This window comes from Patiria miniata, unplaced genomic scaffold (genome assembly GCF_015706575.1).
Source record: "Patiria miniata isolate m_02_andy unplaced genomic scaffold, ASM1570657v1 HiC_scaffold_8, whole genome shotgun sequence".
Lineage (NCBI taxonomy): Eukaryota > Metazoa > Echinodermata > Asteroidea > Valvatida > Asterinidae > Patiria > Patiria miniata.
Window position 1 is genome coordinate 249,242 of NW_024037075.1, and position 26,352 is coordinate 275,593.

Here is a 26,352-nt window from a genome sequence, read left to right on the forward strand (position 1 = left end):
TAAGTTTTTGAACAAACGAAAACATTTTATTATGTATCGAACACTGCACACGTAAATAAAGTTAAGTGGTTAAAAGTGTATTGTGTTCAGGATGGATCAAATAAGGTTTAATCTCTGCAGTCAGTTGCCCTAAAATCAAAGCATGCATCCTTTCTCAAAAAAATGAAAGATTTGGTAAGAGAATTGTCATTTTGTTATGAAGTGGTGGCAATGAATTTCATCTTCAAGCTAACTTGAATCCTTGTTCCTGATCAATCCATGACAACCCCCCATGCTACATTATCCCATATACCACGGTCCACAGCTTATCATGCTATTCCAAGATGTGCATACCATTCTTGCTGCACGCACGTGTAGTATAACCGCTGAAAAGCATGCTCGTGTAAAGCGTGCTCGTTCCAACTTTACAGTGCGTCAAGTTTGCTTGAAGATAAATTCGCTTTTCCACTCTCGCTCGTGGAACACGGAAAATGTAGCGCGTCTGTGTCCCACACACTGACGCACTACTTTATTCTGTGCTCCATTCGCGGGATAAGATTCCAGTGCTAAATGCATGTACAAAACAGTTAAATATGTTTTGGGGTGACAGGTGTATTACAAGATGCAAAAACACGGTTTTATACTCGGAGTTTGAAATGAACTTTGCATCCCTACATAGTTTAATATCCACACGAGTAGCATCTCACATTCAAGGTACACTGTAGTAGGCCAAACAAAAACCCAGTTTACATTTGTAAATTTTGTTTCATATTCTTTAATGTCATCACAGTTGATTTCATAGTGATTTTAGAGGATATGAAAGCACAAGTCTTTTTCCAAATCTATTCAAATTAATTACGAAAAATGACGTGTTCTAAAATCTGTTCTAAACATTCAACACATTACAACCAGGATGCCCTATATAAAATCCGCTCATATCTGGACAGTAATTGTACCTAAATTGAAACTTATTCTTCCTGGGATTCTCCTGTCATCACTTCTTCCAGTCGTTCTTTTCGTAGTCCCATTTGGACGCAAGGCCAGTGACTGGGTTATTGCGGATGGCGATGTTGTACTTCATCTGGTCCTGCTGCCACTCTTTAGTCATCGTTATCGGCAGGGGCGGGGCAACTGCAGGGGGAGGGGAAACAGTAAAAAGGACCTGTTGATTGCACAGTACATAGCCCGACAGAAACACGCCACCAACATGATTGTGATCGATCAACGGCTGACTGTGCCAGTCAAGCTCTTAAGAACAACGTTATAGCCCACAAGATTATTGTCACCAAGTTTGGTAGAGATTGAAGTCTGACTTCTCATATGACAGCACTTTTCAGTTAAACAAACCAAAAACAACAATGACCTCATTTTGATCTCTAGATGACCTTCAATGTCTCAAGTGATCTGAATTACCCCCCCCCCCCCCCCCTACCCAAAGATTATTGTCACCAAGTTCGGTTGAGATAGAAGTCTGACTTTATATGACAGAACTAAACAGTTAACCTAACCAAAATGGAACCTTCATACAAACGGACACACAGAAGCAATACACTATCGCAAGAACCCCCTTTCTTGGCTAAAGCCAGGGGCATAAAAATGAAATGTTAAAAAAGCATTTTTCATACTAAATTTTTTCTGTAGACCATAAAAGAAAATAGCGACGGAGAGCAGTCCAAAGACCCCGCCGATGATGTACTTCCATTCGCCAGTAGGCGCTCGCATCTCGGAGTAACTCTTATCAAAACTCAACCTGTACACTGATAGAATACAAACCAAAAAATAACAAATAAAAAAAAAATAAACTATGCAATTTAACTTGCTGTAATGTGATACTTGCTAACAAAACTGGCCCACGAAGAATTTCAGGTACAAGTAGTCCATTAAGGTAACATTTTGCGAATTTCTTTTGTATGCACATGTAACTTGAAAATGTAACTAAGCAAATTTTAAAGAAAAAAATAAGACAACTTAAGAACTCAACTTTTGCACACAGCCCATACACTTTCATATCGCAACTAAAACGGCAGTTATGCACCCGTCAATTGTACGATGCACCCTCGGACCCCCGGGGCATGTGCGTCAATGTACACAGTACAGTCAAACTTTGGGGTCCAATGACGCACCCTTGCGTCTTGTTCATGACAAACCATTCCCGCATGTTGACGCTATTTATTGACGCACCATTTCTGGATAACAACTCACCAATGACGCACATGTGACGGACATAATGATCGACGAACAAATCTCGATAGCACGGCATGGAACACGCACACTGTGTGGACATGACTTGTGTGGGTACCGTATTGTTATAACGATGTTTAATTTCCATTGTGGCCCATGGGCACCAGTGGGGCTGGGGCGAGCGTCCGAGCGAATGCACCTCCAACTGAGTTGAGAAGAGGAAACCAGCGAACCAATTGTGGCGAAGGCTTTCAATGCGTGCAGCGCAAGCGCTGCCAGGGTGAAATTTCCTAAAATCCAAAGGAATTTTCCATTCTAGTAAGAAAACTCTCACCTCTGTTTACCTACATTTGCATATCAGCGCGCATGTGCACGAACATTCGCTGAAAAGAACCCACTTCATGTCCCTTAAATAGCCCTGTTACACAAAGAAAACTCCTAGTTTTTTGGGGGTTTTTGTTTTGTTTTTTTTAATTGGGAGGGATGGCAAACAGAGGTGAGTGTTTTCTTACTAGAATGGAAAATCCCTTTGGATTTTAGGAATTCCATTACAGAAAACATCTCACCTCTGTTTACCTACATTTGCAGAGTAGCACCGAAAGACTCTAGGGAGGGAAGGGACATGTTAGGCCTGTCTGTTTACGGTTTTGACTGGAACCGGGTACCCTTTCCCGGTCAAGGTCGGGTACCCGGGTACCCGTAAAAGCCCCGTGTCATATGAAAATCAGACTCGTATGAAAGTCAGACTCTTTTTCCCTTTTATTGGTTAAACCCTTTCACGTGACCAGTCCCTCTCCTAATTATCTATGCATAAGCATGCGTAATACCACCAATGAGTCCGTATTTCATAAAACCTAAATTCATGCTACACCGGCACGGCAGTCAGTACTATAAACGGTAAGTGAAAGCATGTGCAAAAATGGTGTCGTGCTTTATCATAGGGACCCGGCGCATGCGTCTTGTACTACGCTAATCGCTAGTCAAGTTGCACTTCTTACGTGCGTTGTGATTGGCCAGTTCCGCAGAAAATATGGGTGCGCGGTTATTTTTTTTTATTATATCATTTGTTGTTAAAGGTATATTTTTTATCTACACTTTGTTCGATCATAGTTATAAATGCCCTTAAAACTTTCTCAGACTTTGAGACATCGTACATCAGAAAAAAATTGGGTGTTTTGGGATGGATTTCGCATACGCGACATTTAACAGAGGGCGCTAGATACCCGGAAGTAAAGGGGATCGCGAAAACCACGTTTGTCAGTTTCGTAGAACTCACTAGAAGAAATCATTTAGTTTGTCAAGGTTTATAGGACCCTGGATCCCAAACCAGCGGTAAGGAGTTTCCCTTGTTTTTCTAAATGCTCTGTATAGTGGACATTTTGTAGTGTGGTAGATTTAGAAGGGAAATTTGGGAGGTAAAATTAGCTGTGTTTTGTCGTGGGATGGGTTTATTGTCAGTTATAAAACTAGTGCATTTATTGTATGCTTGCATCGTGACACTTTGTTATACTCTGGTATAATTTCTGTCCTCATCGGGGCCTCACTTATTCTTTATCTAATTATTCCAACTCATAGGCCGAACATCTGTAGTAAATTTGTAGTGATTTTGGATAGATTTAATTATCATGGGGCTCAGTTCGTAACGTACGTTGCCGTTTTAGGCAACAGCGCCCTCTTGGGGTGGAGTTCCATACTTCCTTGCTTTTGGGAGCTTGTTCCTTGCTCTATGTTATACTAATTTTGGCTGTTCATTATACACTTATTGTTTACTTCTTTTCTGTATTTTGATTATAGTTGACGTGGCATCAGGCAGCTGTAGTGGCATTAAAGGGCAGTTGTATGTCCGTACCCAGAGAGAGAATAAACAAGTATTTTCATTTAAACCGACGTTGCAGTCAATGCTGATGGATAAACCCAGAGTCAATAGCCAAGAGACAATTTACTTGAGATCAACACTGGATAATTAGAGCAAATAATGGAGGCCCAAGTCAATGGTATAGAAACCAAGGCCACAGCTATGGCCACGCGGGCCAAAGTGAAGTCAACGATGGAGAGTCGGCGAGACAGCGCCCAGGCTCTTATCGAAATGAAGGACAGCATTCAACCATTGCTGTTAGTACTTCCACCAGACGTGAAGAAAGTCAGAGCTGAGCACTCAAGATGGCTTCAGGAATATAAACGGTTCTTGACTCACCACGGTGAATATTTAGCACTGGTTACGGATGACCGGCGGCCTACAGTGCAGGTAGAGCTACAGCCTGAGCTCAGCAGTTTCCAGGACTTTAAGGACACACTAGATGAATGGCTAGTGTACCACACCAGCATACATGATGGGGACAGTGGGAGGTCAGTGAGGTCAGTGAGGATCAAGTGTCATTTGGACGCTCAAGTGATGCTCAGGAGGGCAGCGAGAGTCAGAACCCGTTGGTAGTGTCAACTGTGTCCGTAGCGCAACACCTAGTCAAGGAGATCAGGAAGCCCGCCTCTGACCTGGCTAAGTTTAAGGGACATCCCCTGGAGTACACGAGATTCATCCGCCAGTTTAAGGCTAGAGTTGTCGCCAACACAGTGGACGATGACGAACGGATGAACTACCTAGAGCAGTTTACCGAGGGAGAGCCACACCACATCGTGAATGGCTATAGCTGTCTCCCTGCTGATGTCGGCTACCCGGCTGCACTCACAGAAATGGAGAAACGGTATGGAGATGTGGATTTGCTGGCCAATGCTTACGTACAGAGGGCTCTTGGATGGCCAGAGATCAGACCCGATAACCCGTCTGGACTTGACGCCTTTGCTATTTTCCTGGTGGAGTGTAAAAATGCAGTACACTCCATAAATGCGGCAAAGGTTCTGGAGTATTCCGAGAACATCAAGCAACTGGTCTCCAAGCTCCCCTTCTATCTACACGATAGATGGCGAAATATAGTCATGAACAAGAAAGATAACACCGAGCCGGTGACCTTCACCTATCTGGTACACTTCGTCGAAAGAGAAGCCAGGAAGGCAACAGACCCAGTATATGGACGTGTTGCATTGGCAGGCAAGCCCAAGGAAGCTAAACATGTGGGAGGAGGAGGACGCCCTCAGCCATCGGTCAGAAAGATTGGGTGTGCTTCCGGAGCAGCTGAGTCTGTTGGTGTCAGTAAGCAGGAGAAGCAAGTCTACGCAGACTCGGGCACCAAGTTCGCAGCCGATATAGCAAGCTCAAAGCCATGTAGTTTCTGTCAGGGATCAGGACACGCAATGCAAGAGTGCCGAAAGCTCATAGCCAAGTCACTCGAAGACCGGTTGCAATTCCTGAAGTCTAAGGGACTTTGCTTTGGTTGCCTGAAGTATGGCCATCTGAGTAAACGATGCAGAGCCAAGGCCAAGTGCAAGGAGTGCAACGCCCTGCATCCCACAGTTCTTCACAAGGAAAGGGAACAACAAGAGAAAAAGGGAGAAGAGTCTCCAAAGCCCGAGACACCCGAGACCACCGACAGGGGGAAGTCATGTTCCACTTACATGGCTCCATGCAAGGACAGGGCTAGCTCTCACATGGGAGCCGGCGCGGGTCTTTGCACCATGGCCATCATACCAGTAAGGGTCAGGTCCCCAACTACCAATACCACAGTGGAGACCTATGCCTTCCTCGACCCGGGCAGCAACGTGACTTTCTGTACTGAGAACCTTGCACAGCAGCTTGGAGTAACTGGCAAGGCCACTTCCATGGAATTATGCACCATGGGACAGACTCAGAATTTCACCACACACCGTATCTCGGGGCTAGAGGTTTGTGGGCTGGACTCAGGTCCTGCTGTAAAGCTCCCTGTGGTCTACACCAGATCCGAGATGCCTGTCACCAGAGATCTCATGCCAACGCAAGAAGACATTGATGGGTTTGAACACCTCAGAGAGATTAAGCTTCCAGTTATTCAGGCCGAGGTGGGGATGCTGATAGGCAATAACGTCCCAGCCGCATATACACCACAAGAGCTGAAGACAGGTCCGTTACGTGAGCCTCATGGAGCCAGATCGGACCTTGGATGGATAATATGGGGCATGGTCAGAGACGGAGAGGAGCCGCGCCACCTTTCCAACCTTCAACTAGCTAGAGAAGAGGCAGGACAACTTCAGAAGTTGGAAGACATGGTCAGATCGTCCATAGACATTGACTTTCCAGAGCGACTAGTGGACAGTAAGAAGGAGCTTTCAGTTGAAGATAAGCAATTTGAGGAAATCATTGGAAGATCGTTGAAGCTGGTAGATGGTCACTATCAGTGTGACCTGCCATTTCGGGATCCAGCTTGCAAGCTAGAAGACAACAAGTGTCTTGCCATGGACCGTTTGATGTCCCTAAAGAAGAAACTCAGAAACAATCCGATCTTCCACCAAGAACTGAGGAGGCCTATCACCAAGCTATGCCTCTTGCTGGAAGCGGACTAATGTCGCCAGCTTAGACTTTAGAGCAGACTTTAACTCACATTTCATGAAGCAATGTTGGTTTTCTTAGGTTGAATTTGTATGCGCGTCTTAGTTGTGGTAATTGCTCCTGACCTTACGTCCCACAATTAGGGAGCCGGGATGTTTTGGGATGGATTTCGCATACGCGACATTCAACAGAGGGCGCTAGATACCCGGAAGTAAAGGAGAACACGAAAACCACGTTGGTCAGTTTCGTAGAACTCACTAGAAGAAATCATTTAGTTTGTCAAGGTTTATAGGACCCAGGATCCCAAACCAGCGGTAAGGAGTTTCCCTTGTTTTTCTAAATGCTCTGGTAGATTTAGAAGTGTGGTAGATTTAGAAGGGAAATTTGGGAGGTAAAATTAGCTATGTTTTGTCGTGGGATGGGTTTATTGTCAGTTATAAAACTAGTGCATTTATTGTATGCTTGTATCGTGACACTTTGTTAGACTCTGGTATAATTTCTGTCCTCATCGGGGCCTCACTTATTCTTTATCTAATTATTCCAACTCATAGGCCGAACATCTGTAGTAAATTTGTAGTGATTTTGGATAGATTTAATTATCATGGGGCTCAGTTCATAACGTACGTTGCCGTTTTAGGCAACAGCGCCCTCTTGGGGTGGAGTTCCATACTTCCTTGCTTTTGGGAGCTTGTTCCTTGCTCTATGTTATACTAATTTTGGCTGTTCATTATACACTTATTGTTTACTTCTTTTCTGTATTTTGATTAAAGTTGACGTGGCATCAGGCAGCTGTAGTGGCATTAAAGGGCAGTTGTATGTCGGTACCCAGAGAGAAAAATAACAAGTATTTTCATTTAAACCGACGTTACATTGGGTTAAAGAAAAATAATTAATTAATAAACAGTTTTGACTTTTTCTCAAAATGTGACCAAACATGGCTACTTCCTGAACGTGGCCTGATGATCACCGGACAGCAAGGTTATGAGACAGGGAATGTCAGGGACAAGAAATAATTTTATTGTTCGTGACTGCAATTAAAACGCCAATCACTTAGTATCGTTTGTTTATTTCGCCATCTGCGGTGCATCAAAGAAGATCATTTCCTGGCGGCCCGCTACGAGAAACTTATTAAAAACATGATGGGTCAACTTTCGTGCTTCTGGAGACACATCAATTCAAACTTCAAAGATAGTCAACAAAACTGAATACAAACTAAAAACCGCAAGATGGAGTTTTCAGTGAATGATCGGTAATTCACTTTGAACTTTGTAAATCTTAGGTAACAGACTTGTTATGGGTACTACCCGCCATCTGCGGCGCATCAAAGAATATGATTTCCTGGCTAGCGGCTACAAGAAGCTTTATTACAAACACAAACAATGGGTTGATACTATCGTGTTTCGCCACTTTCGGGCTTCTGGAGACGCATCAAAGATAGTCTAAATAAAACTGAAAACAAAATACATGTATAAACCGCAAAATGAAGTTTTGGAATCGTCGGTAAACTCACTCTGAACTTTGTAAATCTTCTGTTGGTGATATTTGAATGCACGTACTTGTGGTTTTTTTGTCTCGGACGTTGCGTCGAAATTTATAAATTCGGTTACGCGTACCTGACCCGATAAAATGGAACCGGCTCTTGGCCTCCGCGGGCGGGTACCCGGCTTAGGACATGTAGCAGCAACGGCAAAGTCTAAAGTAGGCCTACATGCAATTCTAAATGGCATGAAAAGGTTGCTGCCTATCATACCCGGGTGCTGCATATCTATTCTAAAGGAGCTTTGCAGGCTGCTGATTGTGCAGTTTCCTGGAAGAATTTCTGCTAATGCAACCCTCTGCTTTGCACAACAGCTATAAACAAGGTGTGACAGTGTAAGGGTTCTTCCAGCAGTCCGCTTTTCTGATACCTGAAAAAGAGAGTCCTGTTCCCTGTATCTGAAAAGGAAGCTCCAAGCAGTTGAGTTCAGGAAGTTGTCATGCTGGGTGTTTCCTGAGCTTGAGATTTTGATCCTCGATTACGGGAGGTCACTCTATGGTGGCACCGACAATCGAGCGATCATGGTCACAGAGGCTTGAAGATGATGCTAGATGACTGTACGAGCATTTGCTTGATGATGAAGCCTCTTAAAGGCTCAGTGCGAGCATTGTAGTTCTGCAGAGCTCACATGGGGCACCACCATATCCTCTGCTACTAAAGAAGAGGATGTCAACTTGGCCGGAAATATCTGGTCTGGAAATAAGTTGATTTATTCCATGTGTTGAACTTCACCTATGGAATAAAGTAAATGCGGTCATGTGCCAATGGCTATGACCAGGTAAATTAGTGAAATTCCCTTCTTAAGGCAAGCTCCTGCAGCAGCCAGTAAGAATATGGGTTTCGCAAGCTGACAGAAAGGAGAGCTTCAATGTACCCGTTGGTTCCAAACGGGGCTTAGGCGAGTGACCCAAGGATGGTGCTTGGATCCAAAGATGGTAGGCGTATCTACCGGTACTTCACAGTAGGAGGTCAACTGATAAACCTGGGGTAATTTTGGTTCGACGACTAATGCAAGCGCGGAGCGCGAAGCCCTTACGGCGTGGGGTCCGGGGCCCGCTTAAGGGCCCAGGAAAATTTTGGACTCTAGATGCTCTGTGGTGCAATCTGAGGCGATTCCCTACCACTTTCCCCTAATTTTTTTTTAGCAGAAGTGTTTAAAATTATAAGAAATTTTGTTTTATTTGTTTCAATGATTGATACTCTTGCTCCTGTAAAGTTTCTCCTGTTTTCAATTTTTAGAACATGTTTACAATGTATAAATTGTTCCAAGATCGATGCTTTCTGTTTAACCATTTTTAGTAGTTCCTCAATGTTTTATAAAAAATTGAGATTTACTTTGTCAATATTAAGTGTGAGAACAAATCGCATGAACATTTCATATTCATGTAACGATTCATTGAATTCAAGTTTGAAGTCAGTGTAATTTAATCAATCTAAAACTAAAACAGGGAGTAATTAGGCATGCGTGTACAAGGTTTTACATGGAGGAATAAGAACCATCTCATTCTCATGAGACACTGACAGCCCAGTTTCAATTTCAAGAAGCCTTGTGTTGTGTAGCGCTGCCGTAGTAGCAGTAGTTCCAATTTTAAATTTGTAAATTATAAAACCATCCAGCATCCGATCGGCAGGGAGAGAAATTGTAAAACCATGGACATGATGGAGGTGTCAGACAGAAAAAGTCGTCGGCGATTGCAATTTCAACATGCTACAACACAATGTGAAGGAGAAATGTCATTTTTGTTGTGTTAAAAAATATAATTGTAGATAATGACGATGAGAAATAATCACCGGGAATTGCTTCCTATCCCGGCCGCGGCCGGCCCAGCGTGCGGGCGCGGGCCAGCCCACGCTGGCTACGTCGGCGAACTACGCGACCAAATTTAAATTTAAAATTAAAGCACTAAAAAACTTGCTTTGTTGCAATACTTGCTGATTGGTTTTGTCCTAAGAACAAACAGATCCGTTTTTACTACCAAACTTATCGAACTGTTATTATCAGCACAGAGTAGTGTAGTCAAAAATCCAAATTTTCGACAGCGACATTCTTCGAGAAGAATTCTTCACGTGCGGCCATCTTTGTGGACGGATCCATTGATATCATAGGTGTGCTTAACCTTTCTTTGGACATCGTTTCTCGAATAAATCCTTTACGAAAATTATGTTCCGACGTTGAAGAACTTATTTTCAAACAGTAACATGTTTCGGACTTGATAAAAAGTGTTATTCATAATTTCAAAACAGTTGTAATGCTTGTAAATATTGACCTTAGGAAAGCACACCCGATACCGCAAAATGGTGTGGTCCACAGAGCGTTCTGTACATGACATGTTGGTGACACGTACGTCCGTACGGAGCGCTGTATCTACGCAGCACAAAACAGCACGTGCTAATTGCTTTCATAGCGAATGCGTGTGGCGCAGCATCACGGTAGGGGTATTGTACGGGGTACGTGCGGTGGGATCGTTGTTTATTTTTCGCTGTGTCGTACGGCCAGTGCGCAATGCTCAAAGCCGCTGCGCTTGTATACGAACACACGGCAGATATTTTTTTTTCGCGACCAAAATTTATAGCGTAGCAGTAGCGTAGCGGCGCGATTTAAGAGTAGCGCTTATTTCAGAAAGCGTAGCAGGTGCTAGCGCTATTTGATGCCTGGCTAGAACACTGACTACAATTATGGCTCATCGGTAACCCTGGACAGTAGTATATCTGAAATTGGTGTGAAAGATTGTCAGCGAAATCCCAAATGAAGGTGCAGATGCAGATCGGGGATTGGCAGCTTCTATCATACCCCATGGGGAATCAAATTGCTTCTGACTGTAAAGACTGTAGCTTTCAGATAATGATAGCATCCAGGCACAAAGATGGAGAGTACATGTAGCCGTGTCTGCGTGTAGAATTATTGTTGTGAGACCAAGGTGGTCCAGGAGTAAAGGGATTATGGCTGCTGTGGCCAAAAAGGAGCTACATGTATGAGTGCTACAATTATTTTCATAACTCTGTCTATCAAATGCATGAGTTCCTGTCGCGTTGAAGCTGAAGGATTCTTCTAGACCAGAGGACCATAGGATGAGTATAAACTTGGCGAAAGACTGGAATTGGAAGCTGGTAGCCTGGAAGGGATGCAAATACATGTAGATAGGTGCAAGTACCGGTAGCATTCTGAGAATGTTGAGGACCTTTATCTGAATACTGATGGGAGAAGAAATCATTCTGTTGAAATGAATTCAATACCTTCTTTCTGGCCAGGTGGAACGTTAGAAGGAACAGCCAACTGGGTGGCTCTGAAGTGGACAGGCAGGAAGAAGAGTGAGTTCCTCGGACGAAGCATGTAGTACACTACGTCTCAACTGTGGAATTGTCCGTCTGGACCAAGACAAGCTTGATTAGGACTCTGGATATGAGCAAATGCAAGGCCTTGAGCACTGTCAAAAGCTCTGGTTGAAGGAATGCAACTGGCTCTCTTTAGTTGGCCAAGTGCTTGGTACTAAATGACCATCCAGATGGAATCTCAAACCCTGTCCGAGGTACCCATTGCGATGGTAGATGTACACATAGTTACCCAGTACATTGTCCTGAAAAGGCCATCAGTGCAGTAGGTCATAGCTAAGATGGGTAACTGGAATCCCTTTGGAGATGACTCTTAGCGTAGATGGGAAGACAAAGGAAAGGCTGCACAGAGCGTCTGTGTGTCATGCACTAGGGAACTAGGTCTATCATCAAGATGCCAGAAGGTTCTGATGCCATCACGTTGTGTCTAACGTTCCCCAGTAATGCCTGAAACAAAGTTGCAAAATGTTTCGAGGTAGGTCAGCTGTCGTGAAGGAGCTTGATACTGAAGATGAAAAACAACATCAAGTGCGAGTTAGGCAGACTGTTAAAGGCTATACTGGAGATACATGTATGGTCTGTTATAGCCTATTATCTAAGTACAAGAGCAAATTGATCTGTTTTGCTGTAAAAAGGTGACAACGGTGATTCTTATAAAGACCCAACGGAGCTGTGAAAATCCAAAAGATCTGTAACGAACCCCTGTAGGTATGCGAAACTCCAACTTCTGATGATCCACGTATGGGTACTGTACAAGGACATTAGTATCCCAATTATTGATGGAAGCAGCAAACCAACCGTCTTAAGAGACTGGAGGGAAGTAGAAAGCATTTCCATCTGAATTCCTTTGCTGCGTGTCAAAGTTTGATAATGGGCCGCCATATGTCAGACTGCTACCGACTGGGAAAAGGGTGAAGTAAGTCAAAACCCGATCCAGTTGGAAGTATCCTGATCTAGTTCATTCCTTAAGGGAAGATATCCTTCTCTAAAGCAACAAACAAGAGTATGTTGAGGCAGAAGCTCGTGGTCAGGAGAACCGAGGTAGATAAGAATTCCAGACAATGCTTTGAAGAAGTGTCTGACAAACCCCTTATGTATGAAGTTATATAAAACCTCATCTGGCCGGATTCTGTAGGACAAATACTTGTTCTAAAGACTCGAAGCAGTGAAGATATGTCAAGATTCTGCTGTAAGCTAAGGATGAAGAAGAAGACCGGCCTCCAAAACTCATGGCTGAAGAAATTAATCTCAGTCAGTTGAATCATGCTGGTTTGAGACCCGGTAGGAGACCGACGTAGAATATGTACGTGCATGCTAAGCACGGATGTGGATAAACTTATCTCAAAGTATGGAATCCTGCACCATAGTCTTGCCATAACCAAACATTATGCAAGAGAAACATTCATCCAAGACAAGAATGCCATATAGCCAGAATTTGCAACAAGTCCCAATGCAATTCCAACAATCTAGACAATAAAGCAGAATGATAAAATCTCCAATAAAAACTTCATCAGTGAAGAGAGATATCATGGCAACTTGCAAGGGCACCAGACAAAAGAAGAATATTCTGTGAAGGCCCCGTGGCATAGATGGATTGAAAAGTAAGGCAGTAATATTGCAATTGTCTATTGTAATAATCAACAAACCATCCCAACAGGCTGATGAATATAAACAGGCCAGCTGAGCAAGTTATTCAAGTGATAGAATATCAAGGAATCTGTAGAAGGAATCTGTAGAAGGAATCCTGGAAGAAGCAGAGAAAGAATGCAGCATCCAGATGCCAGTAACGTTTGAGTACAAGTCTATGGAGAGTCAAGACTATTTTTTTTTTTTTTTTTTTTTAACAATCTTGTTAATGATATCAAACCAAAAGAGGCATCAGATTGCAACATACTATCCAAAGGTAGCTTGAGCGTAGATACATGTGAGCCTGTATTATGAACATGTTCAAGAGGACCAATCCACTGTCATAGGATGGAAAAACTGAAAGCTTACCCTTAGCCGGTCGAGTGCTGCTAATGGAAAGGCTGTTATCACATATTCACTGAATAAATGGAATTAGAAGAGAAAACCCAGAAGGCAATCTCAAACATGGGAGACGACTCCAATGAGTAATAAAGTAATCACAATCCAATCGGCCCGAATGTCCAAAGTGAATCCTCCATCAGATTCCAATTGAAATCGCAAGTTGGAACCAAAAACAGGCTGGGCTTGGGAGGCGGTCCACGCCGGGACGATCCCCCGGCGCCATGGACAGTCGAGCAGCTGGCACCATGGACAGTCGAGCAGCTAGTTAGATTAACCGGAGTCATGTTGAGAAAACATCACTATGATGCGTACATTGGATGAAAAATCCACAGTAGAATGGAATCTTTGTCTCAGAGTTAAAAAGGAACCCCAAAAATCCTTTTAAGAGTGTGGAGAAATCCCACGACAATTGACGAGTACCCATCAGTAACGCAAGGTCGCTTAACTGGTTTAGAAAGTGCGCCCTCTGTTGGGTAAAAACCACGTACATGTGGTGACTCCTTGGGATTAGTTTTCCATTGTCTTGGGAATTCTTGGGAATTTTCCATTTTGATGTGTGGCCACGCTGCACCATGTGTCGATATCGCGTGGCGTGGCAGTGCAGTGCATGCAGTCCTTGTTAAGTTTCTCAAAATTTCAGTTCATTTAAATCCAGTGTTCACAATAAAAGCACATCAAACCTTGTTACTTGTATTTTTAAAGTCAGAACATGATAAATTATATAAAATATATAAAATACACGCAAAAGTCCACTTGGTGCTGAAGGCGATGGAGAAAATCTCGGGCTCGCCCGGAAAGCTTGATCATAGTGTGTCCTTGCGTGTAGTGTAGATGAAGCTGGCGGTGGTCGGGTGGTGCCCCGCCTCTGTGACCGGGCGGGCAGGTCGAATTACCTAGGGACCTATGGGTATCGAACGCCAAGCCTTGCCTACCCGCAAGCACATGAGTGGAAATCTCTGATTCTGCTGCTTGCATGTGCTGTGTGCGGGATTTTTCGGGAATCTTGCAGTGACTCTCGCTGGAGAGAAGTGCCTGTTCCCGGGGTATTTCCTACTGTCGAACCCGTGGATTAGACCCGGTCGTAGTGGCGGAAATATCACGCTTGTATGAAGCCTGGGAAGGGACAGGGTGGAAATTTGTTTTGGAATTTCCTAATTTGTTCGCACGAATTACTAATTCGTTCGCACGAATTGCTAATTCGTTCGCACGAATTCCTCTTTCGTTCGCACGAATTCCTCATTCGTTCGCACGAATTCCTATTTTGTTCGCACGAATTCCTAATTCGTTCGCACGAATTACTAATTCGTGGGAAGGAATTAGTAATTCGTTCGAACGAATTAGTAATTCGTTCGCACAAATTCCTATTTGTAATTCGTGGGAACGAATTAGTAATTCGTGGGAACGAATTAGTAATTCGTGCGAACGAATTACTAATTCGTTCCCACGAATTACTAACTCGTTCGCACGAATTCGTAATTCGTGGGAACGAATTAGTAATTCGTGCAAACGAATTAGTAATTCGTGCGAACGAATTAGCAAACTCCCCCAAAAAAATTCCACCCTGTCCCTTCCCGGGCTTTATACGCTTGGAGTGTTGGATGGTAGGGTGATTTAATTTCCTTCGGAAGAACGACTTGAGCTAACAGTAACAGTTTTACTAATTTTGGCGGAGTCTGCCATGTTTTTACAGGCACAGCGAGTACGGTTATATTGTACGTGTTGGCGCTACGCGTCGCTGAAAAAACTAGGAGTCTTGTTTGTGTAACAGGGCTATTAAAGGGACATGTAGTGGGCGCAGAGGGTGAGGCTTGGGCGCTATTCTTTTCAGCGAATGTTTGTGTGCATGCGCACTGATATGCAAATGTAGGTAAACAGAGGATGTTTTCTGTAATGGAATGCGAGTTGTGTTGCGATGCTAAAACTTGATGATCATTAATTTGGAAGCATTTAAGAATGATTTGTTCCCTCCTGTGATTAATATTCTAATCTGAATATAGTGACTCAGAAATCTCCGAGCTTAACAAAAATTTTGTTTGCAAAATTTTGTACACCAAAAAAAAAAATGGGATGTTAAATGGGTTGGCCATAGGGTTAGGAATGTACATGTATGTAGGCTCAAGAGATTTTCGCTTTGGGGAAAAAACAATTTGCTATTCAGCTCGTGACTTTTCGGGACAAAGTTTAGCACATTGTTTAATTTTGAAAACTTGTTTAATTGGCATTAATTAAAATAGAAAATGTTAATATTTTTTGCTCACACTAATGAAATGAATAAATACATTTTGTTGTAAATGGGGATAGACGATCGGCCTTGGCAAGTCAGCTAGGATTCCAGGAGGGTTGAGCCAATTGTATGCACAAATAATGCATACATGCCATTTCTGTTACTTTCAGGTTGTTTGACTTGTTTCCTCCTCGCCATGGAAAATCAAAGATGTGCTTGCAAAATTTTGACCGAGTCGGAAATATATTTGACAAACATCAGACTTCAGGACAAATCTTGCCAAATTTCCGAAATTCAAAAAGGGACCCTACATGTGTATTCGGACCAATTTATTCAAAGAATCTTACAGCAGCAGTTCCATTCTTGAAATCATTAAAGTAAAGGTTGCTTTCAAGCAGGCCGCATTAATGTCAAAGGAAGCTTATTACCATGGTGTATGCATGTTGGTAGAAAATTGTGGGTTTTTGTCCCCTCCGAGTGCATGAATCCGGAGGCTTAGGAAATCATGGTCGCAAAACCCTAATCCTAATCCACTGCGATTGGGGCCTCATGGCTGCTATTACGTCAAAAAAAAAATTCATCAGGACAGCACCAACATGAACAACATTTCTCATTTATCAATCAACGTACTTTGGACATGTGCGTAACTGGCACTGCATTGACAAACCCTCAAACGCTACTCGAATCCCCACGAGCCAGCAAGCACTCTGCTGTGTCCGGAAACTGGACGCAGCTATATCCATAAATGCATCCGATGCTCATGGTTAAAATATAGTGATTTGGAAAATGTGGCCATATTTATTTATCAGCAGCAATGTGAACAAGCTGAAGGTTATCGAAGATTTGGGGTGAAAAGAGTTGAAAATAGCCAGCAAAAAAATTAAGACAAATGCGAATGGTTCCGGTGTCCTATGAAAATCGGACTTGTATGAAAATTGGACTATGCATGAATCTATGCATGAGCATGCGCAATACCACCAGTGAGTCCGTATTTCATAAAACCTAAATTCATGCTACACCGGAGCGCCCAGGATTTGTCCGCACGTACGTAAGTACGTGCTCAATGCCAGGCTGTACTTTGTGCATATTATGTGCCGCATGCATGCAGCGACCTGCAGCTCTAGATCCTACACAAAAGGAGGGTGCATGTACATGTACACACTGAACGTGCGCTCATAGGCTGTACACCGTACCGGTGTACATTCATCGGAACGGTAAGTTCCCGGTCCGATCGGCTTAATACTGGAATTGAAGATTTAATTACTCGACCTATACAAAAGCAACACAAGTACACGTCTGCACTCAGCAGTTCGTTTTATTCAACAAAACATCACTATCTGGGCTAAAAGCTTTATTTAAAAATGGGCCTATAAAATGTTGACAGCTGAAACTGATACGTTGCAATTGCATGGTGACGAAACATGACGCACCCCTACGCATCTCATGATGTGTTTGTGTCACACCAAAATCATACTTGACGCACCCCCTTTGTGGCGATTTGACTAAACCATTTTAGAGACATGACGCACCTGCGGGTGTGTCTTACAATTGACTGGTGCATTAATTTCCTGTTTATTTTTGTTTTGCTTGAAAAGTAGTAATTTAAAAATAGAACGAAACCTGAAAATGAAAAACAACTTGAACAGAACTCACAGGCTCTCTTCTCGTCTACAGACAGGCTCTTCCAGTCGCCTTGCTCCTTGGCCTTCAGTGACTGCATGTCGGCCGAGAGGTCTACATCATCGACGAAGCGACATGGCGGGGCCGGGTAGTCCAGACGATCAGCGTAGGCCAACGTGGAGCTCGATCGCTGGCAGGTAGAGGCCACAAAGCGCCTGCTAGTTACCCTCAGCATGTTGACAGCCATGACTGAACCTTCACAGCTGGAAGTTAGAAAAATGCAATTAAAAGGGCCATGACATGAATTTTAAACTTAAATATAATTGTGCAAATATCCATTCCTCTAAAATGTATTTACAAATTCAGATGCAAATGCGATAGGAAACAATAAAAACGCCAAATGCAGACGTCTGTTCGGAAATTGGACCCAATCATAAATTCATATGCTGTGCAGCACGCACGGCTAGCCCCACTTGTGTGGCCTCCGTTTTGCTGCGCTGTACATGACACACGTCTGGTTTTTCAACCTACTGAGGAGTTCAGCCCAAACACTGGCGCACCCTTTTTTTGGATTTTTTTTACATAGGGCCTACCACTGTCATGACTGTATATGGTTGTATTCTAGCTGGAGTTACCCAGCCCTAAATTTTATCATTGGGTTGTCATTTGGGGCTGGAGGAAGTTTTTCACTTGAACCAGCAGCATTGGCAGGTCCCAAATTTTTTTTTTCGAAAACGTGCAATTTTGTCCCCGTAACACACTCATTTCAACTGGAACTCACACAAACCTTGCCTGGCATAACCACTACACAGGTCCTTGAAGTAAAAAAAAACGATCCACGATGAAGATTCAGCCCACAATTGCAGTGAAAAAACGAGGGATAACTGACAACCGTGATGATGCCTGGAGCTAGATTTGTGCACAAACAAAACTGCGTGTACATGTACAATTAAGGAATGGCAATGCGCGGTCGATTACCATGCACAGCACGCGAACCAGTAGCTCTTGCTAGCTGGCTGCTGGCGCATGACGTCACGCGGAAGCGTAACACCTGACTGTTTCATGCACTAATATGAGGTTTACCACTCGCATCACAGCTGCGGTACTGGAACGGCAGCCGAAGTTGGGCGGTTATCATGCATTCATAGTGCAGTGTTATTTACGTTCATTTAAAGACAGGGACAATAAATAGTTAGTTCCATAATAAAAAGGGGGGGGGGGGGAAACAGAGGAGTGATAAATGATACATGAGATTATGGAACTAACTATTTGTTGTCCCTGTCTTTAAATGAACGTTAATAACACTGCACTATGAATGCATGATAACCGGCCAACTTCGGCTGCCGTTCTAGTACCGCAGCTGTAATGCGAGTGGTAAACCTCATATCAGTGCATGAAACAGTCGCCGGGTGTACGCTTCCACGTGACGTCATGCGCAAGCAGCCAGCTAGCAAGAGCGTCTGGTTCACGCACTGTGCATGGTAATTGACCGCGCATTGCCATTCCTTAATTGTACATGCAGTTTGTTTGTGCACAAATCTAGCTCCGGGCATCATCATGACCGCACGGTTGTCCGTTATACCTCCTTTTTTCACTGCAATTGTAGGCTGAATCTTCATCGTGGATCGTTTTTTTTCTTCAAGGACCTGTGTAGTGGTTATGCCAGGCAAGGTTTGGGGGAGTTCAAGTTGAAATTAGTGTGTTACGGGGACAAAATTGCACATTTTTCGAAAATATTTTTGGGACCTGCCAATGCTGCTGGTTCAAGTAAAAAACTTCCTCCAGCCCTAAATGACAACCCATGATAAAATTTAGGGCTGGGTACCTTGTACCTTGTAGTTCAAACTCCCGAACGGTCCACCAGGGACTAAACTTGAAGTTGACAAGAGTGGATTAATGTCTAGCAGGGGCTGTGATGTTTTTGTTGGTTTTGGATGGAGCTTTTGAAGGTTACAGAGGAAGTTGTGTTGACAGTTTGATGTGGTAGGGTATTCCAAAGTAAAATGGCTTCAGGAAAAAAAGACTGAATAAAGGGGGTAGATGTATGATGGTAGACTTCAAACTGCTTGTTGTGGGTTCTCCTGGATCTGATAGTTTTCTGAGGTATAAGTTGGCGTCAATGTCAATGTCCTGGTTAAGAATTCTGTGGAGTGTGACTAGTCGTTGCGTCGCCTGGTTTCGATGGATCCCAATTGAGGTCAGTGAGCATCTTGGTCTCACTGGTTTTGGCTCTATAGTCGCCACACACAAACCTGGCTGCTCTTCGTTGGACTTTTTGAAGACTGTCCCTGTTTTTCTTGGTTCCTGGGTTCCAAGCGGCAGAGGCATACTCCAAATGTGGTTGGACGATGGTTTGGTAAAGGTTTTCTTTAACAGTCTTTGAGCACTGGTAGAAATTTCTTTGCACAAAATTTAGCATCTTGGTAGCTTTGTTTGCTGCATAATGAGATTGTTTGTCCCATTTCAAGTTATTTTGAATAACAACACCAAGGTACATGTATTTGTCCTCAGAGACTTCCTGCAGGGTTTCACCGAGCATAGTATATTTTGGTGCTCCTGCTTGACGTTTCCTAGACATTCTCATTATTTTACACTTTGAAGCGTTGAATCTCATACCTCACTAGTTTGACCAGTTAACAAGTCTGGTAAGGTCTGACTGAAGAGAGACTTCGTCCTCATGAGAGTTTATGGTTTTGTAGATGATGTAGTCGTCTGCCAAAAAGCCTTGTGGTGGCTTTTACAGCTTCAATGATGTCGTTTATGAAGAGAATGAAGAGATGCGGACCTAGTACCGTGCCCTTGGGGACGCCACTCAGAACTGGTTTCCAAGGTGATGTTCTCCCATTGACAATAACTCTCTGGGAATGATTGATGAGGAACGATTCAATCCATTGTAAGCACTTGCTCCTGATGCCATAGTAGTTCAGCTTCTGAAGCAGGCGCTGATGTGGGACAACGTCAAATGCCTTGCTGAAATCAAGGATGGCAATGTCTGTAGTCTGGTTACTATTATGATTTGAAGCCAGGTCGTGCAGTGTTGTGATGAGCTGGGTGTCACAAGATCTAGATTTTCTAAATGCGTGCTGTGCGTCAGAAAGGATGTTGTACGCAGATACAAACTTCATGATCCGACTGTCAATGATGTGTTCCATGAGCTTGCAACAGACACACGTCAGTGAGATAGGACGGTAGTTAGCTGGGTCGGATTTCGAGCCTTTTTTGAAGATGGGCGAAATATTTGCTTTCTTCCAGTCCTCTGGGAGTTCACTCTGGTCTAAACTTTGGCTGAAAATAAACTGCAAGACAGGTGCCCATTGGACTGAAGCAGTTTTCAGGGCAGCATTTGGTATCTCGTCTGGTCCAACAGCCTTGTTGACTTTGAGGGAGGAGAGTAGTTTCTCTACACCGTCAACAGTGATCTCCAGGTCTGGAATATCTGGGTAAGGACTGGGCGGCATTGAGGGGAGAACTGGATCTTCACATGAGAAAACACTTTGAAACTGGTCGGCGTGCTTGTTGGCCTTGGTTTGGTCGTCGACAACTGTCACATTACCAACTTTCAAGGTCTGGATACCAACATTATCCTTTCGCCGAGATCTTACGTAGTTCCAGAATTTCTTGGTGTTGTTAGAAGATGATAGATCAGCTACATACTCTCGGTTTGCCTTATGGAGTTCTTTATCAACTTCATTTCAGATTTTCTTGAACTGGTCCCAATGTTGTTGACTGCCGTGTTTTATGGCTTTTAAGTAGAAGCGCTCTCTCTTCCTGCAGAGTCTTTTATGTCTCTGTGTGAACCATGGCGGGCGTTGCTGACCTTTGACCTGCTTACTAGAGACATGTTTCCTGACAAGGTTCGTGATGGTGTTTTTGAGGGAGCACCAGTTTTCGTTAACAGTCTTTTGTTCCGGTTTACTCTCCAGAAACTTGTCAGCGAAGTTTTGGGCGTCCTCCTTAAAACCTTGCTCATTCAACTTGCTCCAAATATAAAACAGTCCTTGGTGGTTTCACAGGGATGGAAGTTTGTGTCTCTATTTCAACCATAACAGTACTGTGGTCGGCAAAGGAAGTGTGGGGATACACGTTGATCACATGTGAAGGTCTTGTTGAGAAACAAAGATCAAGGAAGTTTGCCGTTCCATTCACATTTCTACGTGTCGGAAAGGTCACAATCTGCTCCATACTGTGGTCACCGGCGATATCGATAATCTGTTCCTGAAGAAGGCCATGAAAATCAATTGAGTCAGTGTTCCACTTCATGTTCGGGATATTGAAATCCCCTCCAACGATAATGTACGGTGATTTCGATTCCTGTTAAATTGATTAAGGCTGGCGTCTAACATATATATCCAAGTCGTCTTTAGCAGCCGGGGGCCTGTAGTAGCTTCTAATAAAGATGCTCTCTGGTCCCATCTGCAACTGACACCAGGCTTGTTCACTGGATTTGTGAACAAGATCTGGTCTTTCTATACGGGGCAAAGCTGGTTTTGTTGATGATACTCATACGATCTATTTGAGACCTCAGTACAACCTACATGTATATCATATGTGCCCACATGTCACACCCATTACACTGCATGGCTTTGTCATTGTTCTTGACAGAGAAGGTACACATAACACATGGGTCTTTTGGTTTACGGCCACGCCTTGTTGGGCCTGGATTAAGTTCAATGTCCCCACTAAGCATGTTAACTAATAAAACAGTAGCACATAGTCCTTTCGGTAGTTGTTGCGGGTATACGCCATACTTCATGCCCCGTCCAAAACTTGGTCGGATTGTACAGGCATACGAGATGAAATATATAGTTTGCAGTCTTGGTCTAACAGCATAACACAGTTTGGTACAGGGATAAGAAAAAGGAACATTCCTACCATAGTTCTGATGTTTTGCAAACATGTAGATACTGTGGGTGGGATTGGTGGCTTGTTTAGGGGTGGCATGATGACATCAAAAACGTGCTCCACAGTTTCACAACGGAAAAAAGTTCACGATTGTAGATAAAATAAACGAGGATGTGCGAGTAAAAACATGGATAAAAAGGGATAAAGATCAAGGGGGTCGGAGGTTATAAAAACGCGTCCACTCTCGTTGAATAGCGCCCTCGCGGTAACTCCACTCTCCAGCTAGTTGTATTCTATGATTTCTCATCTTTTGCCCTCCTAGTACTAGATTAGGTAATCTTTCTTCAAATTTTTCGGGAAATTTAGACATCTTTCTGGAGTCCATATGCGCCAGTTTTTAAAACTCCTCAGTACTCAGTGGGTTGGGAAACCAGACGTGTGGTCTATCGTACAGCGCAGCAATACGGAGGCCACACAAGTGGGGCTAACGCACGGCTGGCATGCCATGGCGGAAACAGGTCAACTCGTACGCGAACCAACTCGTACGCGAGACAACTCGTACGCGGATTGGTCAACTCGTACGCGAGACAACTCGTACGCCAGCCAACTCGTACGCAAGACAACTCGTACGCGGACCAACTCGTACGCGAACCAACTCGTACACCAGGCAACTCGTACGCGGACCGAAATAAGCAAATTTAAAATGAACGATGTTTACGATCGCCAAAAGTTTACCCCAAAACACACGCCAAAGTTATCGATTTATCACAGTACACAGTACGATTGTATGACTGAATTACTATGATTGTAGCATATGTATTTTCAACAGTTTAAATTCCATAAATACAACGATGTCAAGTTCAAAAGTTTCAATGATACAAAAAAACATGATCCATTTTTGCGACCGATGTGTAGTGCAATGCTGCGGCATGCGCTTCCAACCACGCAGCTAGTGTGGAGAATTTGTCAAGACGTACAACGATTTGATTTACACATATCGCGGGGCCACTATAGCAATGTATTGTTGGAAGTCTACAAATGCAGCGGACATTATACGATTTAAATTCTCACTACGTGGCAATATCTTGTCGTATAGCGTACGGTGTGAGCCAGGATCAGACATCGACAGTGTGCGAGTGGTCCGGGAAAACAAATCATAACTTTTTTGTTATGAGCCAAAAAAGCTGATTTAAAACTGAACTAATTGGGACCACTCAGTAACACAAAATTATCCCCTTAACTTAAGAAAAAAAGAATGTGCAGGACAACTGACCGACCCTAATTTCCTACACGCCCGAACCAACGGTTTCAGTCTAGTCTATACTCACGCGTACGAGTTAGCTCGCGTACGAGTAGGTCCGCGTACGAGTTATCACGCGTACGAGTTGGCCCGCGTACGAGTTTGTCCGTGTACGAGTTGTCCTGCGTTCGAGTTGGTCGCATATGAGTTGGCTCGCGTACGAGCTGGCCTGTATTCGCCTAGCCCCATAAATGTGGCCTATTTACTGGACTGCCTCCGTAAACATAGGCCACACATCCACATGTACAAAAAACGTGTCGACTTTGCCAAATTTTGATTTTCACATTTAGGCTTACTTTGTAGATTTTTTTTGCTTTAGAAGCATTCTCACCCTCTATATAGGCTAATCAGAAAGTGCTGCCTTTTTCAGATGTTTAATTTTTGTGAAATTTCATGTTGAAATTTTGATACGCAAACGTGTGCAAATGTATCTGGAAATTTCACGAAAAATAGACATCTGAAAAAGGCAGCACTTTCTGATTAGCCTATATAGAGGGTGAGAATGCTTCTAAAGCAAAAAACGTAAAAAGTAAGCCTAAATGTGAAAATCTAAATTTGGCAAAGTCAACACGTTTTTTGTACATGTGGATGTGTGGCCTATGTTTACGGAGGCAGTCCAGTAAATAGGCCACATTTATGGGGCTAGTATTCGCCATGGCATGCATGCATGGCAACTATCTAGCTGGAGTTATCCAGCCCTGAGTTTTATCATTGGGTTGTCATCTAGGGCTGGAGCGAGTTTTTCTCGTAACTTGTAGTATAGGCAAAAAATTTGGGAAAATGTTCAATTTTGTCCCCGTTACACACTAATTGCATCTGCAACTCAACCCAAACTTGCCTGGAATAACCATTACACAGGTCCTTGAAGTAAAAAACGATCCACGATGAAGATTCAGCCTACAATTGCAGTGAAAACAGGAGGAATAACCGCTAACCTGACAACCTTGCTGGCATGGCCAGGACCGCAATTGGTTTGTGCACAAAAAAAAATTGTGTACAAATGAATGGCGGTCGATTATCAGGCACAGAGCGCTGTCAACTACTCGTTTTTGCCAGCTGCGCTGGCTGTTGGCGCGTGACGTCACGCGGAAGCGTAACACCCAATGACTGTTTCATGCACAATCGGTTGCGGTTCCAGTACCAAAGCTGTGATGCGAGTGGTAAACCTCATATTAGTGCATGAAACAGTCATCGGGTGTTACGCTTCCGCGTGACGTCATGCGCCAACAGCCAGCGCAGCCGGCAAAAACGAGTAGTTGACAGCGCTCTGTGCCTGTTAATCGACCGCCATTCATTGTACACAATTTTTTTTGTGCACAAACCAATTGCGGTCCTGGCCTCCATGGGCCAATCCAGCAAGGTTGTCAAGTTAGCGGTTATTCCTCCTGTTTTCACTGCAATTGTAGGCTGAATCTTCATCGTGGATCGTTTTTTACTTCAAGGACCTGTGTAATGGTTATTCCAGGCAAGTTTGGGGTGAGTTGCAGTTGCAATTAGTGTGTAAGTAACGCCTAACGGGGACAAAATTGAACATTTTCCAAAAAATTTTGCCTATACTACAAGTTACGAGAAAAATTCGCTCCAGCCCTAATAGACAACCCAATGATAAAACTCAGGGCTGGGTAACTCCAGCTAAACATTTTCCAAAAATGTTTGCCTATAGGCCTACTACAAGTTACGAGAAAAACTCGCTCCAGCCCTAGATGACAACCCAATGATAAAACTCAGGGCTGGATAACTCCAGCTAGCAACTATCTAGCCCCACTAGTGTGGCCGTCGGTATGCTGCGCTGAACCAAAGGCCACACACCGTGGTACCGCGCGCTACTGAGGACGAAGTTTCATAAAATCTGCGGTCCGTTTCTTACATTCTCAGTTTCTTACTTTCTTATGGTTGTATTCTATGATGTCTCACCTATCACTTCTGGGATGCTTAGGTCTCTAATGATGTTCCATTTTCCGAGATATTCTTCAATCTTTCTGGAGCCCATATGCACTCGTGAAACGTCTGGTGATGGCAGCCATTTTGAATGGGACAAGAGATGACCTCAAGTTGTGACGTCGCGTTTATGCAAATTGCTTGTCGAGCACGCGAGGGCGCGAGTTGCAAATGCGACGGCTGTTTCCTGTGCCGTAGATCCTGAGGGGAGATCGGTGCACGTGGCCCCCTGACGATAAATGCATGGTACAGGAAACAGCCGTCGCATTTGCAACTCGCGCCCTCGCGCGCTCGACAAGCAATTTGCATAAACGCGACGTCACAGCTTGAGGTCATCTCTTGTCACATTCAAAATGGTTGCCATCACCAGACGTTTCACGAGTTCATATGGGCTCCAGAAAGATTGAAGAATATCTCGGAAAATGGAACATCATTACATCTAAGCATCCAGAAGTGATAGGTGAGACATCATAGAATACAACCATAAGAAAATAAGAAACTGAGAATGTAAGAAACGGACCGCAGATTTTATGAAAACGTCCTCAGTAGTGCGCGCACCACGGTGTGTGGCCTTTGGTTCAGCGCAGCATACCGACGGCCACACTAGTGGGGCTAGCAACTATCCAAAATGTATCAAATTAAACTGGAGAAAAAATGTGTCACGAACAAATTTATACGCCCACTTATAGCACAAACTTGTTAAGTATTCTCAAAATTATTGAAATCCCTTGTTTTAAGTACGATACAAACTACAATCTACCGAATAACAGACGTATTAACAGAACATACTTGCCGGTAAAATCACGGTGTTCGTATGGAAATGGCGTACGTGACGCGTGATCGATCATACACTTTCCTGTCAGTAGAGGGCGCACCAAGTATTTTTTTAGATAGTGGATATTTTGCCGGAGGTAATGACGGCAAACTAACGTTTACTAAAGGTTTGCCGGCGGCAATCC

The 26,352-nt window shown here is 43.7% G+C and overlaps 1 protein-coding gene across 2 annotated transcripts; it reads right to left on the bottom strand.

The window, feature by feature from the left end:
* On the bottom strand, window positions 1-26,338 carry LOC119719609. 2 transcript variants are annotated; one of them, XM_038189090.1, is made up of 4 exons: window positions 26,183-26,338; window positions 17,347-17,576; window positions 1,605-1,736; window positions 1-1,110 (listed from the first exon to the last, which is right to left on the bottom strand). In XM_038189090.1, the coding sequence occupies exons 1-4, from the start codon at window positions 26,239-26,241 to the stop codon at window positions 974-976; spliced, it is 558 nt and encodes a 185-aa protein (XP_038045018.1). In that variant the 5' UTR covers window positions 26,242-26,338; the 3' UTR covers window positions 1-973. The 2 variants fall into 2 exon arrangements, with proteins under 2 accessions (XP_038045018.1, XP_038045019.1); XM_038189091.1 differs by having other exon boundaries at window positions 26,187-26,319.
* Window positions 26,339-26,352: the final 14 nt, after the last annotated feature.

Excerpts from the sequence above, each read along its gene's own strand:
- LOC119719609 (XM_038189090.1), bottom strand. The coding sequence starts at position 26,241 with ATGATCGATCACGCGTCACGTACGCCATTTCCATACGAACACCGTGAT. Across the intron at positions 17,577-26,182 it reads CACCGTGATTTTACCGGCAA|CTGTGAAGGTTCAGTCATGG; the intron begins GTATGTTCTGTT and ends TCTAACTTCCAG. Across the intron at positions 1,737-17,346 it reads TGTAGACGAGAAGAGAGCCT|TGTACAGGTTGAGTTTTGAT; the intron begins GTGAGTTCTGTT and ends GTATTCTATCAG.